Source organism: Aedes albopictus, chromosome 1 (assembly GCF_035046485.1).
Source record: "Aedes albopictus strain Foshan chromosome 1, AalbF5, whole genome shotgun sequence".
Taxonomy (NCBI): domain Eukaryota; kingdom Metazoa; phylum Arthropoda; class Insecta; order Diptera; family Culicidae; genus Aedes; species Aedes albopictus.
Window position 1 is genome coordinate 18,408,031 of NC_085136.1, and position 16,611 is coordinate 18,424,641.

Here is a 16,611-nt window from a genome sequence, read left to right on the forward strand (position 1 = left end):
ATTCCTAGAAGACATCCGTGAGAAAATCCTTTAGAATGTTCTAGAGAAATCCATGGAGCAATTGCTGGAGGAATTCCTGAAGCAAATATTCGGGGAATTCTGCCAGACATTCCTAGAAGATTTTTCCTAGAAGAAATTTCAGGAGAAATCTCTGGAGGAATTCGTGGTGTATTTGCAGGAGGAATTTCTGTAGGAATTATTTGAGGAATATCTGGAGAAATATTTGAGGCTTCCTGGAAAAAAAGTTCTGGAGAAATTCCTGGAGGATTCCGTGGAAGGTTCCCTGGAGGAACTTTGCGGAATTTATGGAAGAGTTTACGGAGAAATTCCTTTAGCATTTTCTGAAGGAATCTGTGGAGAAATTCCTGGAAAAAATCCCTGGAGGCATCTTGGAAGAATTTCTTGAAGAATTTTTCGTGGACTCAATCTATAAAGTGTTCTCTAATTTCAATACCATTAATTGTCCAAAATTGGCATTCTTCCATAACGACATTTTTTTGTATAATTGATTATTTTCTCGATATTTTCCATTGTATGTGATAAGTTTATAAAATTTTATAAGAATCGAGATAATGACATCATATTAAAGTTTCACATTACCTTGAAATCATCACCATCCCAAGTCTTCTTCAGTACTCGGCGATGTAGGCACCACTGCATGTTGAACATTGGCGGAGCCAGCATTTTCTTTCTTCTTACTCACTCTCCTAAGCATACACGAGAAAGAGAAAGATGGAAGAGGGGGCAGCTTGCCTCCTCTTTCATCCCGCTCTTTCTCTTGCATGTTTAGGAGAGTGAGTAAGGAAAAAGAAAAAGTTGGCTCCGCCAATGATGTTGAAACACCTTCTTCGGAATTTATATTGCGTGTAATACCATGATTCTAGTTTGCACCATGATCATATATTGCACCATCATTGTAGTGCCCCCCCTAAGCAAGAACCCTGCGCACGCTAGTGCTCCATGTGAAAAAAATACCTAATTTTAAGTTTTTTTCACCCAACCGAAATTTAGACTAGGTTGTATTCACTCAAATTTGAGTACTGTGCTAGAAACTCAGTGTTGGATTGACGCACTCGAACTGCAAAACTTGGGCTGTTTCTCTCTTCACGGAACCGCCAAACTACCCAAAATTGAGTTCTTTTGACGCAATCCCATAGTTCCGCCCAATAAGCCAAATTTGAGTAAATCGATTAAACTCACACTAGGTAAATTGCCTTTACCGCCAGCAAAAAAATATACTTAAGAGTAGGTAAATTCAACCCAAGACCCCCCTCATTCAACCCAAATTTGAGTATACCTACATTTACTCAAATTTGGCTTATTGGGCTCAAGGACCCCCATTGGGTAGATGCATCTCTGTTTGTTTTTGACAACATCGGTGGGGGAAAGAGGGAAAACAACCTAATTTTGGGTAACTAGTTTATTCGATATACTCAGCTTTGAGTAAAATCGACCCAAAAATTAGGTAGTTTGATTTCTCCGTGTTCACTCTCTGACAACAATAGAACACGGAGACAAATTTCGTTCGTTTGAAACAAAAATATTCATGTTTATTCGGTAAACTGACAAAATATTTAAAACTAAAATATTAATTTTTAAAACAAACTCAATTACATATTGATTTCTACAATACCCATTGAAGAGCCCCCCGTTCCGCCGTCGAGAACATAAACAAAACTCAAGTTCCAGCTGCATCACCAAAAAAGATTTCCTCTTGCAAAAAAAGCAAGTTTCACCAAAAGTTTCCTCGAAATCCCATTGATTTCGGGAGCGTATGTTATCTACATGATGTTGGCATTGAAAGTGCCCCGCGGGAAGTGGATTTTCCTAGAGAAGGAAATAATTTTGTCAATTTAATTAGAAAACAAATATTTCCGTAGGGCCGACCTGCCACAAAAAACAAAAATTTTTACATTTGTTTCTAACATAACCAGTCAGAAAATACATGTTTGTTTCAAAAATGGATTGAATTTGCTTCAAATGTGACGTTTGATTTGCTCCAAACAGTTTTATTTTTGTTGCCAGAACAAATTGACAATTTATTTGAGTTTACCTGAAATATTTTTGATTTTACCATGCTTTTTTCTGCGTGAAAGAGCGCATGAAAGGGAGATGAAAAAGAACTCAAAATTGAGTTTAAAAGTACCTAATTTTGAGTTTTTCAGTTTCTCCGTGTTGACAAACAAGCTGTCACGCACAAGGGGTTTCCAACAAGTTTTTTAGTGACAAGTAATCAATGATTACTTTCGATTTCTCTGAGTAATCATGGTAATCACAAGTAATCATGGTAATCAGAAGTAATTATTAGTAATCTAAGGTAATCAATGGTAATCAGATGTAATCAATGATAATCCATGGTAATCAAAAGTAATCAAGGTAATCACAAGTAATCATGGTAATCAGAAGTAATCATTAGTAATCCGAGGTTATTAATGGTAATCAGATGTAATCAATGATAATCCATGGTAATCACAAGTAATCAAGGTAATCACAAGTAATCATGGTAATCAGAAGTAATCATGGTAATCAGAAGTAATCATTAGTAACCCGAGGTAATCAATGGTAATCAGATGTAATCAATGATAATCCATGGTAATCAAAAGTAATCAAGGTAATCACAAGTAATCATGGTAATCAGAGTAATCACAAGTAATCATGAGTAATCACGAGTAATCATGAGTAATCACGAGTAATCACAGGTAATCATATGGTAATCACAGGTAATCATGAGTAATCAACAGTAATCTAGGTAATCAAAAAATAATCATGGTAATCCGAGTAATCACGAGTAATCACGAGTAATCACGGGTAATCAATTGTAATCATATGGTAATTACAGGTAATCATGAGTAATCAACAGTAATCTAGGTAATCAAAAAATAATCATGGTAATCAGAGTAATCACAAGTAATCACGAGTAATCACGGGTAATCAATTGTAATCATATGGTAATCACAGGTAATCATGAGTAATCAACAGTAATCTAGGTAATCAAAAAATAATCATGGTAATCCGAGTAATCACGAGTAATCACGAGTAATCACGGGTAATCAATTGTAATCATATGGTAATTACAGGTAATCATGAGTAATCAACAGTAATCTAGGTAATCAAAAAATAATCATGGTAATCAGAGTAATCACAAGTAATCACGAGTAATCACGGGTAATCAATTGTAATCATATGGTAATCACAGGTAATCATGAGTAATCAACAGTAATCTAGGTAATCAAAAAATAATCATGGTAATCAGAGTAATCACGAGTAATCACAAGTAATCACGAGTAATCACGGGTAATCAATTGTAATCATATGGTAATCACAGGTAATCACGAGTAATCAACAGTAATCTAGGTAATCAAAAAATAATCATAGTAATCATGGTAATCAGTGAGTAATCAGAGTAATTTTTTCGGTAGTGACAAGTAATCAATTTTGTTGGAAACCCCTTGGTCACGCAGCTCTAACTGAAAACCCATAAAAAAATTAACTAGGCTTTTTTTATCGACCTAACTGATATCGGTCAAATGGCTTGAACCTACATTCAAATCAATCACCATTTATCAAGTGTAACCGTTTGACCGCAAACAAGCGTTTGCGTCAATCCCCCGCGGGAACCGTTTCGATCCGTTTTTGACAATCTAAGCCCCATCATAAGCAATAACAGTCTTCTTGTGCATCAGAATGTATGTACTAATATCAGCAGCAGCGCGCCTATCTCGGCTACACTCCGGTTTGCGTACAAACGAAGCACGCTTTATCTGCACCTGCCCCTGGTCTCTGGTCACCACGGGGCGATGCACACTGGAGTAACAAGGTCCAATTCATGGCCAAAAAGTTTTAACACGTTTTTATGGTGTATTATGTATGTACTACCGATAAAATTGTGAATTTAGATATTGAGGAAGCATTTTGGATTATAAATAGCCATATTAATCCACTTAAAGGCTAGAAATGATTTCTTATAACCTCTCCAAGGACAACGTTTATTTTCACTGCCAAAAATCGCTTGAAGCGTCGAACATTTTTATTTGACAACAGAGAACTGAAAAATAATTATATTTCCTTGAAAATAATTGTTTGGACACAAGGGCCACCTCGTTTCATAGAAATTCTCCTAGAAGTGTGGGAGAAATTCAATTCTTTTATAAGTGTAGATAACGTGTTTATGTCTTCAGCAAAGTTGTAAGAAGTGTCATAATTGGGAAACTTGTTGAACAATTGTTCTATCTTCACAATTTTTGGGAATATGGGCTGTTATTTTTGAACGGTCCCTTAAACTCAGTTTAAATGTCGTACCTTTTTCTAGATATTTTGGGAATCACATTTTCATTTTGGGGTAACTTTTATAGTACCCTGGAAAACACATAAAAACTCAAAAATTAATCATGGATTGAAATTTTAGGAGTTTGAACATGATGATAGAAGCCGTGTGGAATATATCAGTTTGAATTTGTCTATTAAAACATGACATTTTAACACAACTTTATACATTAAAGTAAGTTCGTGGAGTACTGAGTGAAAAACTCAATGAGTTTAGCTATAAAAAACAATATTTATCTGAAAATATTTTCTTAACGGTGCATCAACATATGATTACATGCTACACATAGTGAGCTCTTTATTTGAGTTGTTTTTGATTTTTTTATAACAAATTTTGAACACAACAGTTCTAGCTACATTAGATTACTACTGCATTGCATACATTTAGGCGTTAATCGGTGTATGGAGATTCCTGCCCAAATTTACTAAATTAATTCCATTTGACACATTTTGTTAAGAGATAGAAGACCAGATTTGTATTCTGCTATGATCTATCTACCGAGAATAAGTGGGCGTTCATTGAAAAAGTAGTCGAAACGAAGTTGTTATATCAAAATTAAACATAAATTGTAACTAAAAACTAGTCAAAAAGGTGTAAATTTCAAAATGATTTATTTTTTCGTCTGGTACTTTCTGGTACCCGTTCTCTTGCGATTCACAAAGGATATGCCTTATATTTTATTGTAATGTTATCCAGATCGCGGAATGCTGCAGAATCTGAAAACTTTTTGAATGCTGAAAATGGTTCAAAATTGACAAAAAACATGATTTTGAAAACTCTTCTGTAAGAGAGCAAAATAAATGAAACCAGGTGAAGTTTTTTGTTAAAACGATACACTCTTATCAGGAGGACTGTGATACATACTCAGTTATTTTTTCAAATTGCCAATATTTTGATAATTGAAGTTCTTCCAATCAGTTATGATGCAAATGAAAAAACAGTAGCGAAAATCGTCAAATTTCGGCATTTATTTTTAAAAAAAATATGCATCCCAAAGTATTTTATTGATTGCCACATGATGAAGCATTACTTCATTTATCTTTAAAAAATATTAGACTCCGGAAAACCCTGAAAAAATTGTTCGACTTATGGCCAGGAATTTGGCCCATTTACGCCTGTGTGCGATGATGCATTGTTCTTCGAAAGTGGCATTATCTCCGGAGATGATTGTGGTGACACGCTGCTTCTTTACCTATTGGCGTCATACAGCGGGGGAGCGCATTGTTTGTTCCTATGTATACGAGCGAAGGGGTCCGTGCTTCCTCTGCCAGGATTTTCGACGGCTAAGAGATGGATTGGTTTTTGTGTTATCTATATAGCCCTAAAAAAATCACAAAATTCGTGTGATATACGCCTTGAGAACAAAAACGAAGTTCATAACTTGTCTTCTGTGTGATTAGATGATAAGGACCACAAATGAAGCGAATCACTGATCAAATATAAACAGACTGGTGATAAGCTTCGAATAATTTTGAATGAATAAATAGCCTGAGAGCAAATATCGGGTTCTCCTTCTGCTTAGCGTACCGTCCCAACTGGGACAAAGTGTGCTTCTCAGCCAAGCGTTGTATGAGAACTTCCACAGTTATTAACTGAGAGCTCCCTCTGCCAATGGCTATTTTGCAAAATATTGGCTTTTTAATCAACCATACATAGTTTTGCAGACAAAAGATTTCGATCGTAACAAAAATGCGAGATAAGTAGTGGTTTATTCGTTATTTAGCGAGAATTACTAATATATGCCAAAAACTCCGAGCCTTTTATCGAAAACTCAATTTTCATGCAATTTTTATATGTTTTGGTACATTTTGGTATAACATTCATATAAAAATAAAATAAAAAAAAATTTGCTTCGATTTTATGTAAAATTTGATTTTATAGACATTTCAAAAATTGAAATGTCCACTAAATCGAGGTATACCTGTACTGGGGAATATCAGGACCTCAGGATTTTTATGTCTATTCAAACATATTAAATATCATTTTTTTTTTCAGAATGCACTGTCTCAACGTTATATCCATTTTCGAATCAGAATCGTCGAATGTTGGATGTGCAATCTCAAATTTGACATTGAATCTATTTAGACAAATAAAACATATCATGAACTTGAGCCATATGTAGCAAACGAATCATTTAATAGTTTTGTCACAGACAAACAGACGTAACACTTTGAACATTTTTCGATTCAAATCATAGTCACGGAAACATATGCGCCCAATGCTAAAATGACTAAGTTTGGCCGACCATCAACTAGGTAGCGGTAGTGAGCAAACGTCAAACTCGAACAAAAACGATGTGAGCGCCACAGGTGGATAGTTGGCCAACTATCAAATTTTGAAAAAGATCGTTAAATCGAAGTACGATGGGAATTATCGGAGTGTTACGTCTGTTTGTCTGTGGTTTTGTTATATTTTATAATGTCGAATCGATGTGAAAACATCGATTCAAAGCAATCGATTAAATCGGTGAATCGATTCTGCTGAACCGATTCGAATCGATTCACAAAAATCGATGTTTCAGCCAGATTTGCCCAATGCTACTGTGCATACATTGGTTTACAAAGGTTGAACAACAGCTGCTAACGCCGATCTGCCATCTCGATTGAAGAACTGTCAAAACCCCGAAAAATCAGCTGATTCAAGACGTCAAATGAAAAGCCCCTTTCGATGGGCCTTTTCGTTTGACGTCTAAAATCAGCTGATTTTGGGGGCCTTTGACAGTTTTCCTATGAAAATGACAGTTAGTTCAGCGTTTGCGCCTTTGTTCGGCAGTTGTATTGTCTATCCGGTTGGAATCAAGACCGACATTCAATTAAAAATTGCCATTTTCTTGGTCCACAAGTGTCGCAACTGTTTCGCATCTAGTGCGCTGTGTTGCTGACAACAACGGGAAGGATGCGCACTACTTTTGACATGATTAAAAAAACGTCGCGAGCATTGGCGTAACTAGGATTTTTTCCTGGAGGGGGCCCAGGGGGGGCCTGACTTGAGATGAATTTTAAGCGGGATGGGCGCCCGATATGTGAATATGCAAATCGGTATGTAGTTTTGAGTAATCAAAATGACTGTTTCAGATTTGTTCATAGTTTCGTAAACTATATGAGTACGAACAATTCCTCCAAGATTATTTTCCATAGCTTGCTTCAGTGATTCCATCATGGCTTCTTCCAGAAATTCAATCAAGAATTCATCTAGGGATTCCACTAGACATATTTTCGGGGATTTTTCCTGGGATATCTTTAGAGGATCCTCCAGTAATTGTTCCAGTGCTTTTTTCGAGGTTTTCTTCAGGAATTTCTCCAGAGATCCTTTAAGGTATTTTTGAAGGTATTCAGAGATTTCTACATCGATTTCTCCATATATGCCTTCCAGAATTCCACTAGAGATTGCTCCAATAATTACATCTGGAATGATTCGAAGTATTTCTGCAGGAATGTATTCCAGAAATTCTTTTAGTAAATTTTACTTAGAGTTTCTAAAAAAATACTCCAAGAATTGCTTGAAAAATTTGTACAAAAAAACCTTTAGGGAACCTAGTATTCCTTCAACAATTACTGCAGACATTGATTTCTTCATTTTTTTTATCCAGGAATATTCCTACAAAAATTCTTCCAGGTATTCGCTAAGAAAGCTCTGCTGTGATTCGATAAAGAGTTCCTCATGGGTTGCTTTCGGAATTCCTCATCGGGTTTCTTCAGAAATTACTTCAAGAGTTCCTCCAGGGATTAACCGGAATTTTTTTTTGTTATTCTTTCAAAAACAAATTCCGGGATTAATTTAAACATTTCTGCAAGAACTCTTGTTTGGATTCCTTCAGAAACTCCCGCAGGAATTAATCCAGGATTTCCTCAGGAATTTCAGCGGTTTCTTCAGTATTTCCCCTGAGAATTCTTCAGAAATTCCTCCTGGAATTTCCTCAGAAATCGAACTTTGTATTTCATCAGGAATGAATCTTGAGATTCCTCCAGGAACTCCTCAAGGAATTTCTTCGGAAATTCCTCCCGGATTTTTTTCAAGATTTATTCCTGGTATTCCTTCTGGCATTCCTCTAGGATTTCATTCAGGCATTTCTGCAGAGACTCCTGCAACAGTTCTACCAAGAATTTCTCCAGGAATAACTCCAGGTATTTCCTCAGGAATTACTTCAGAAATTTATTCAAGAATAGATCCAGGATTTCTTCCATGAATTCCTCCGAAAATTCTTCCAGGGTTTCCTCCAAGAATTAATCCAGGAATATCTTCTCTAGGGTCTCCTCTGCACATTCCTCCAGGATTTATTTCATGGATCCCTCCAGAAAATCCTCCTGGAACTCCACCAGAAATTCCTTTCTGAATTCCTCTAAAAATTTCTGGATTCCTTCCAGAATTCCTCTAGAGATTCTTCCAGGAATTCATTCAGGGATTCTCAAGGTGTTCATTTAGGGATTCCTCCTGGAGTTCTTCCATGAATTGAATAGTTCCACGGAATTTCCCCAAGATTTTTTTTATAGAGATTTGTCCAGCAATTCCTCCTGAGGTTCTTCCAGAAATTGTTTTAGGGATTCCTGCAGGTTTCTTTTGAAACGAGGTGGTCAATACTATCAGTGCCGGGCCGATTCAAGACGCAAGATTTCTCCGGCAATCCCAGGGTCGGCTAGCTACTGGGTAATCAAGGGCACATTTCTCGATACAAAAACACTACACCAAGAACTTTCACCCAGGGATTCTTCCAAGTAATTCTCTAGAAATTTCTCTAAGGATGCCTCCAGGAATTCCTCAAGAGGTTTCTTAAGAATTACCCTAAGAATCCCTTTAGAAAGTCCTCCAGGAATTGAATAAGGAACTCCCATAGGAATTCCTTCACAAATTATTACTGCAATTCCTTCAGGAATTCCTCCTCAAATTCCTCTGGGAATTCCTCTAGAAATTTCTTCAGAAATTTCTCTTGGAGTTTCTTCAGAAATTTCTCTTGAAATTTCTGCAGAAATTTCTTTTGGAATTTCTTCAGAATTGCGGAAATTGTTTCAGGGATTCCTCAAGGGATTTTTCCAAGAATTTTTCCAGGGATTCTTCCAAGAATTTCTCCATAAATTTCTCTAAGGATTCCTATAGGAATTTTTCAAGAGGTTTCTTCAGAAATTTCTCCTGGGAGTTTCTCCATGGACTCATCCCGGGATTTCCCCAGGAATTCATTTAGAGATTGCTCCGGGAGTTCTTCTAAAGGTCCCTCCCAGAATTTTTCTAAAAATTCCACCAGGAACTCATCTAAAAATTTATCCAGAGATTGCTCCAGGCATTAGTCCAGGAATTTCTCCAGGGATTCTTTGAGGAAGTTCTCCAGGGTTTCCTCCAGGGATTTCTTAAGGAATTTCTCGAGAGATTCCTCCTGGAATTGATACAGGCATGTCTCCAGGAATTTATCCAGGGGTTCCTCCAGGCATTCCTTCAGAGATTTATATAGGGATTCCTCCAGGCATTCCTCCAGGATTCCTTCAGAAATTACTACCGCAATTTCTCCAAGAATTTATCTAGAAAATCCTCCAGGGATTCATTAAGAAATTATCTCAAGAATTCCTCCCGGAGTTTATCCAAGAAATAATCCAATAATTCTTCCTGAAATTCCTGAATGAATACCTTCTGAGATTTCTCTAGGAATTCCTTCAAATATTTTTTCAGAAATCCTCCAGGAAATCCTCAAGGGATTCTATTAAAAATTTCCCCAGAAATTCTTTCCGGAATTTATTCTAGAATTATTCCAGGTATTCCTCCTGGCATTCTTCCAGGATTTTATCCAGGCATTTCTCCAGGGACTCCTCCAGGAGTTCTACCACGAATTTCACAAAAAAATACCCCAGGTATTTCTTCAGCAATACCTCCGGGAATTTATTCAGGAATGGATCCAGGAATTCGTACAGCAATTCCTTAAGGGATTCTTCCAGGAATTCCTCCAGAAATTCCACCGATGATTCCTCCAGTAATACTTCCAGAAATTACTTCTGAAATTGCTCCTGTAATTCCTCCAGAAATTCCTCTGGAAATTTCTCCTGGAACTCCATTAGAAACTCCTCTCAGAATTCCTCTAGGAATTTCTCTAGGAATTTATTCAGAAATTCCTCAATGGATTCCTTCCAGAATTCCTCTAGAGATTCTTCCAGGAATTCATTGAAGGATTCCTCAAAGAATTAATTAAGGGATTCCTCCTACAATGAACAGTTTCATGGAGTTTCCCCAGGATTTCCTATAGAGATTTATCCAGAAATTCCTCCTGAGATTCCGCCTGGAACTTGTCCGGAAGTTCCTCCAGGAATTCCTCCTAAGGTTTCTCCAGAAATTTGTAGCAGGGATATCTGCAGGGTACTTTCCAAGAATTCCTCCAGGGATTTTCCAAGAATTTCTGTAGAAATTTCTCCAAGAATTTTTGCTGGAATTCCTTAAGAGGTTTCTTCAGAAATACCCCAGGAATTCCTTCAGAAAGTCCTTCGGGAATTCATATAGGAATTCTTTCAGGAATTCCTCAGAAATTACTACCGCAATGTCTCCAAGGGCTCCTCCAGAAATTCCACTAAGATTTACCGCAGGTATTTCTTCAGAAATTGATCCAGGAATCCCTCCAGGAATTTCTTCGGAAATTCCTACAGCACTCTTCCAGGAATTTCTGCAGGAAATCCTTCAGAGATTGCTTCCGATATTCTTTCAGGAGATTCTTCAGCAAATTCTATAGGAATTTCTGCAAGGGACTCCTCCGGAAGTTCTTGCAGGTTTCCTCGAGGAATTAATCCATGAATTTTAACTCCTCTAGAAATCAGTCCAGGAGTTATTTTACGGGTTCTTCTAGAAATTCCACCAGGAATTCCTCCAAGAATATACCAGAAAATCCTGTAGGGATTCCTCTAAGGATTCTTCCGTGAGATTCCTCCAGTAATTCCTCCAAGAATTCCTCCTGGAATTCCTCCAGAAATTTCTCTGGGAATTCTTCTAGAAATTGATCTTGGAATTTCATCAGAAATTTCTCTAATGCTCCAGGCGTTACTCCCGGAACTTCTCCAGGGATGCCTCCTTCAGAAATTTCTTCATTAACATCTCCAGGGAATCCGCCAGGAATTTATCCAGAAAATTTTCTAGGATTTCTTCCAGAAAAACATCTAGGAATTGCTGAGAAAATTTGCTTTTGATTTCACAAAAAAAATGTGTCTATGATGCTTCGTTTTAGAGTTATGATTTTTCAAAGTAGGTGGTGTCTGTGGAAAATGTTTGTTTTTCACTAGAGTTTTCCGGAAAATTAGGCGACCCTGATTTTTTTAGTTTAGGGCCTGAATGTTGGCAATCGAAATAGGATTGCGAGCCCCTATTCTGTTAGAGCCCTATAAATGTGCATTAATACTAGGAGAATATTTACAAGTTAAAATAGCACATTTAGCACAAAAATAAAACTTGTAATATTCTCCCGGATTTCCTCCAGAAATACATATTGGAATTCCTCCTGTGGTTTCTCGAAGAATTTCTCCTGGGATTCCTCCAGGATTGCATCCAGAAATTTCTCCAAGGATTAATCTTAAAAAAAATCTAGTAATTTCTACAGGGATTTCTGATGCGGATTCTTCAGACTTTTTTCCTGAAATTCCTCGCATAATTGCTCTTCGGACTCCTCCAGCAATTCATCCAGGGATTCCTCCAGGTATACTTTCAGAAATTATTCCAGGGATTCCTGCAGGTATTGCTCCGAGATTTCTTGTGATGATTACTTCCGACATTTCTCTCGGGATTTTTTCAAAAATTTATTCAGCGATTAGTTAAAAAATATCAGTATTCCGTTCATAATGTTTTTCAGGGATTCACCCCAGGTTTTTTTTTGGATTAAAGCCTGTATCCGCAATAATCGGGACACAGAAGTACGTCAGTAGCTCTGTAATGAATCGGTAAAATAAGCCAAATAATTGGCTGAGAACTTTTTGGTGTATGTTTATTATTTGTGCCAAATTTCATAAAAATCGATACATTACTTTAAGCTGTGGATGAAAAACAAACAGACGTGGTTTTAAGCATTTTGTACAATCACGACAAATTTTCATTCGCATGGTAGATGGTTCTTTTACACTACAGTTTAAAGTTCTGTGATGATAATTATGAAATTTCGTTAGCAGCTATGATACTTATAGAGACACTTTCTTGCAAAATTTCATCAACTTTTATCCATTGGTTTGAAAGCTACTGGTGTTGATAGGGGTGAGTGTAAAAGAAAAATTTTCGTGTTTTTCATGTACGATGTTTGCCTATTCATAACTTTTGAATTTCTCTGCCAATTTTCATGAAATTTTCACAGAAGGTAGTTGTTTATGTGTATATTATGTCTGCAAAATTTTATGATTATTGGTAAGATACTTTCAATAGTACAATCGAAACAATAAAGGGTGGTGACTAATTGCTGTCTGAGGGGCTAAAATCACGTTCAGTCCCAATACATGTTTCAACTATAAAATTGTTGATAGTGCATCGATGTTTTTGAAATTTTGCCTATAAAACAAATGTAGATTGAGAGGTTTGTGTTCAAAATTTCAGCCATTTCCTTTGCCAAATTCATAAGTTACAGCGCTGACAAGCAAAACTAGGGGCTGTACAAAATTCAATGGCGCACATTCTACTCTTTCATCGGTACAACAAAAAGTACTGCACCGATTCACATGAAATTTTGTAGGTAAAATGCACACATCTTAAAATGTTATTGGGCCAAATTTGAGCATTTTTAATGTATCTCGTGCAGAGTTACTGCTGCATTTCTGTGTCCCGATTATTGCGGATACAGGCTTTACTTGTAGATTTTCTAAATAATTTGAAGGATTTTTAGAGGAATTCGTCCAGCGATTTGTATTGAAATTCTTTTAGATAATTTAAGAGGGACACAGAAGTCAAGAAATTCTCCAATAAGTCATCCCTAAATTCTTTCACAATTATCTCATGAATACCAAGTCTTTCACAAGTCCAATCATGAATACCTTCAAGATTACCCCTTGCAGCACCAGCTTTTTAATATATTAAAACTTCCTCAATGACCATTTGAATTTGTGCGTTGTTTGATAGACGCAAAAATACCCCTGGTCCACGAAATAAAAGAAATTATTAATTATGTGACATCTATTCTCACTAGGGATTCAAAAACTTTTGCTGGAATTCCATTGCAAATTCAACCAGATTTTTTTCCCACATGATACTTGAATTCCATAAAGAAGCACTTAACCGAATTTTGCAGCAATGCTGCTAGGAGATTCAAAGATTCTTAAAGATACTCATCAAGGAATTCCTGGAAATTATCATTTAGATTCAATTTCTCATCGATTTAAAAAAGAAGATGTACAAAGTATTGATTTTTATATAATTCTGGTTATATAAAATTTCAAAACAAAACTAACTTATTACATAGACCATTTTGGACAATGATCTTGTAAAGAGTGACAAGTTGAGAATTGTCTCTAATAACTGTCAATATAAACACATATTATGCCAAATAAATGTCTATTATAGATCTATGTTTGTCACCACGACTGTGGTTTTCAGATTTTTTCTAATTTCCATAGGGTATCGCGCCACTTGGGCGGTGGCTTCTATATTCGTCTGTTTTCCACTATAACTCAGTCAATTTTAAACCAATTGACTTGAAATGTTGTACACGGGTAGATACTATACCTACCTCATTACATTCCAAAAGTTGTGTCAATTGGTTCAAATTTGACTGAGTTATAGTGGAAAACAGACGAATATAGAAGCCACCGTCCAAGTGGCGCGATTCCCTATATGAAGTCATAAAAAATTTCTGGGGGGGGGGGGGCTGGCGGATTCTGGGGGGGGCTGGCCCCCCCTCTAGTTACGCCAATGGTCGCGAGTTGGGTCGCGTCGCGACTTGATTGTGCGAAGTCCGGTTTGGTGGCGGCCCGACAATAAAAATAGTGGCATATATGGACCTGGCGGGAGGGGGAGGTGGATCTAGCGTAGTGGTTAGGCTTCTGACTGTTAATCAGAAGGTCATGGGTTCAATTCCCACCCACCCCCTCCAGGGGTGAGTGGGTAACAGTCTACGGCAGGGGTTCCCAACCTTTTTGAGGTGGCGACCCCCTTTAAGAATTCTCAAAACATCTGGGGCCGTATGAATTTTTTTAGAAAAAAAATATGAATTTAATGCTCGAAACCGAGTTTCGACGAAGCCAGAAATTTACTGTGGGAGGGATTTTCGACGATCAATGACACGTTTTTTCATTCAACACTCACATTTCGTAAACAATGATGTCATGTACATTCAATTTGAGTCGTAGCTGAAAAATAGCGGCGCAGCCGAAAATTTTTTCTAACGAAGGCGTTTTATACTGAAAATTTATTCCTCAAATTGTGGCTTTTGGGGGTGGCGGTATAAAAAACACCCCCCTGGCGGTATAAAAAACTAAAAATTGGTATAATCTGCACAAAATAGAATACAAATTGAACATTTTTTTTGGTAACATCGCGGCCCCCCCTGGACTGGCTTCACGGCCCCCAGGGGGCCGCGAACCACCGGTTGGGAACCCGTGGTCTACGGACTATAAAATAATAATGCAGTCTTCGGACATTTAAATGAAATGTAAAAGTCTACGGGCTAGCACCACCCCACAACTGTCATGTTAAAAATACAGTCGATAAAGAAGATCATTGTAAACTCCACGTAGTATAAATAGAAATAGGTTGGACATATGGCCTGCGTTGCCGGTCCATAGAGTTTTGCATAGAAAGTTAACCTCAATTTTCTCCCTGAGAGAGAAAAGAGCGGCAACGAATGGGAATCAAAACAAACCACCGGAAACTGTCAAAATGCATGTGAGAGGGAAAAGGAAGAGACGAACGAGAATGAACTGAACGTTCATTCGTGACGTCATCTTGCAAAATGTTATTAGGAAGGTGAGTGCGCAAAAGAAAAGAAAGTACCACCGATCAGAAGAAGAAGATACATGGACCTGTCAACTGAAAAGCCCCATTCAATTGAAGAATTGTCAGACATGATCCAATGAATGTTAGAATGACTTATTTCTAGCAATCTCTTAGTCACGCCATTCGTTGGAGAATTTCCTCCGAAGTTGCATCAGAAACTGTAAAGACATTCCACCCCGCCCATCAATTCCAATTAATTCAACCTTCTTTAAAATCAATATCACACCCCAGGAAGTCACGTCTACCGGTTTGTTCTAACGCCTTGTTTCAATTTTCCTCCCTTTTCTCCCACAGAAAGTGCACGGCATCTTGTGAAGGGCGGAAAAAAGCGAAAGTTTCCGGTCATTAAAAGTTGTTGTTCGATTCGACAGCAACAAGTGGTGTAACGTGAGGCGAACTTGAAAAAAAAATCAGAGAAGAGAGCATTGGTAAACTTTCAAGAAGAGAGAAGAGGCGGAGAAACCGTGTGGAGAGAAGTACATATAGGTGAAGGATAAGAAAGGATCTCGTCTCCAGTGTTGACAACCATCTGTGGAAGTGTGTGTATGCGAATATCCTTTTAGAGCGCACGTGTTAGTGCGCTTTTGACGCAGATCGCGTTTGTATGTGTGTATTGTTTACAAACGAAGAGAGAGAAAACATACGGCTTCAGGTAATTACTGATAAACGCGCAAGGTCGTTTTTCGGGTAGCAACCCAGCAGAATTGATAAGGAACGGTCCAGGACGAGTGATTCGTTTCTTTTTCGGGAAAATTCAGTACGGTGAAGAAGCTCTAGTGCGCGAAGGATCGTCACAGGAAGAACCGTGCGAAGAAACGTGTGAACGGCCGCCTACTGTTACGAATCGTATTGTGGAAACTGTGTGTAATACAGCCTACTATTTCTAGTAATTTTGTCTCGCGAAACCCAGTGCGTGTAGAGGGTTTTCAAACCGAAGAACGAAGCATGCTTTTGAAATGTCAAACATCGGCCTCGCTTAAACGTGTGTCGCAGCAGGCGGGTCAGCCCGGTTCGGCAACAGCTGGTAGCTCTTCGAGTAGCGGTATCGGTAGCAATCAATTCGTATCCGGATTCGGTGCCAGCCGTCAACCAGCTTCGGGCAAGGGTAAGGGAAAGGGCGGAAAGTGTATACGGAATGCTGGTAGTGTTGGTGGCACAAGCAGCATTAGTATTGGTGCTCCCCAAAGCTTAGTCAGCCCCAGTGTCGGTGTAGCAGGTAAGAAGACCTTTGACTTTTGATTGTTTTATTGTATTTGTTTCCTAAGCTGCGAACAAGTCTACGCAATTGAACTTTCGTACGCTGCAAGGATATCGCAACAAAGCTGTATGTGAGAGATGAGTAGGATAATTGTTATCAGTGT

General features: G+C 37.8%; 1 protein-coding gene across 1 annotated transcript in view; it reads left to right on the forward strand.

Annotated features, from left to right (window-relative positions):
• Window positions 1–16,611, forward strand: part of LOC109412265 (nuclear factor of activated T-cells 5) — a 379,626-nt gene that overhangs the window by 19,375 nt on the left and 343,640 nt on the right. The window contains exon 2 of the mRNA XM_062844140.1: window positions 15,545–16,466. Within this exon, the coding sequence (XP_062700124.1) occupies window positions 16,196–16,466 (271 nt within the window). The 5' untranslated portion in view covers window positions 15,545–16,195. The remainder of the gene's footprint in view (window positions 1–15,544; window positions 16,467–16,611) is intronic.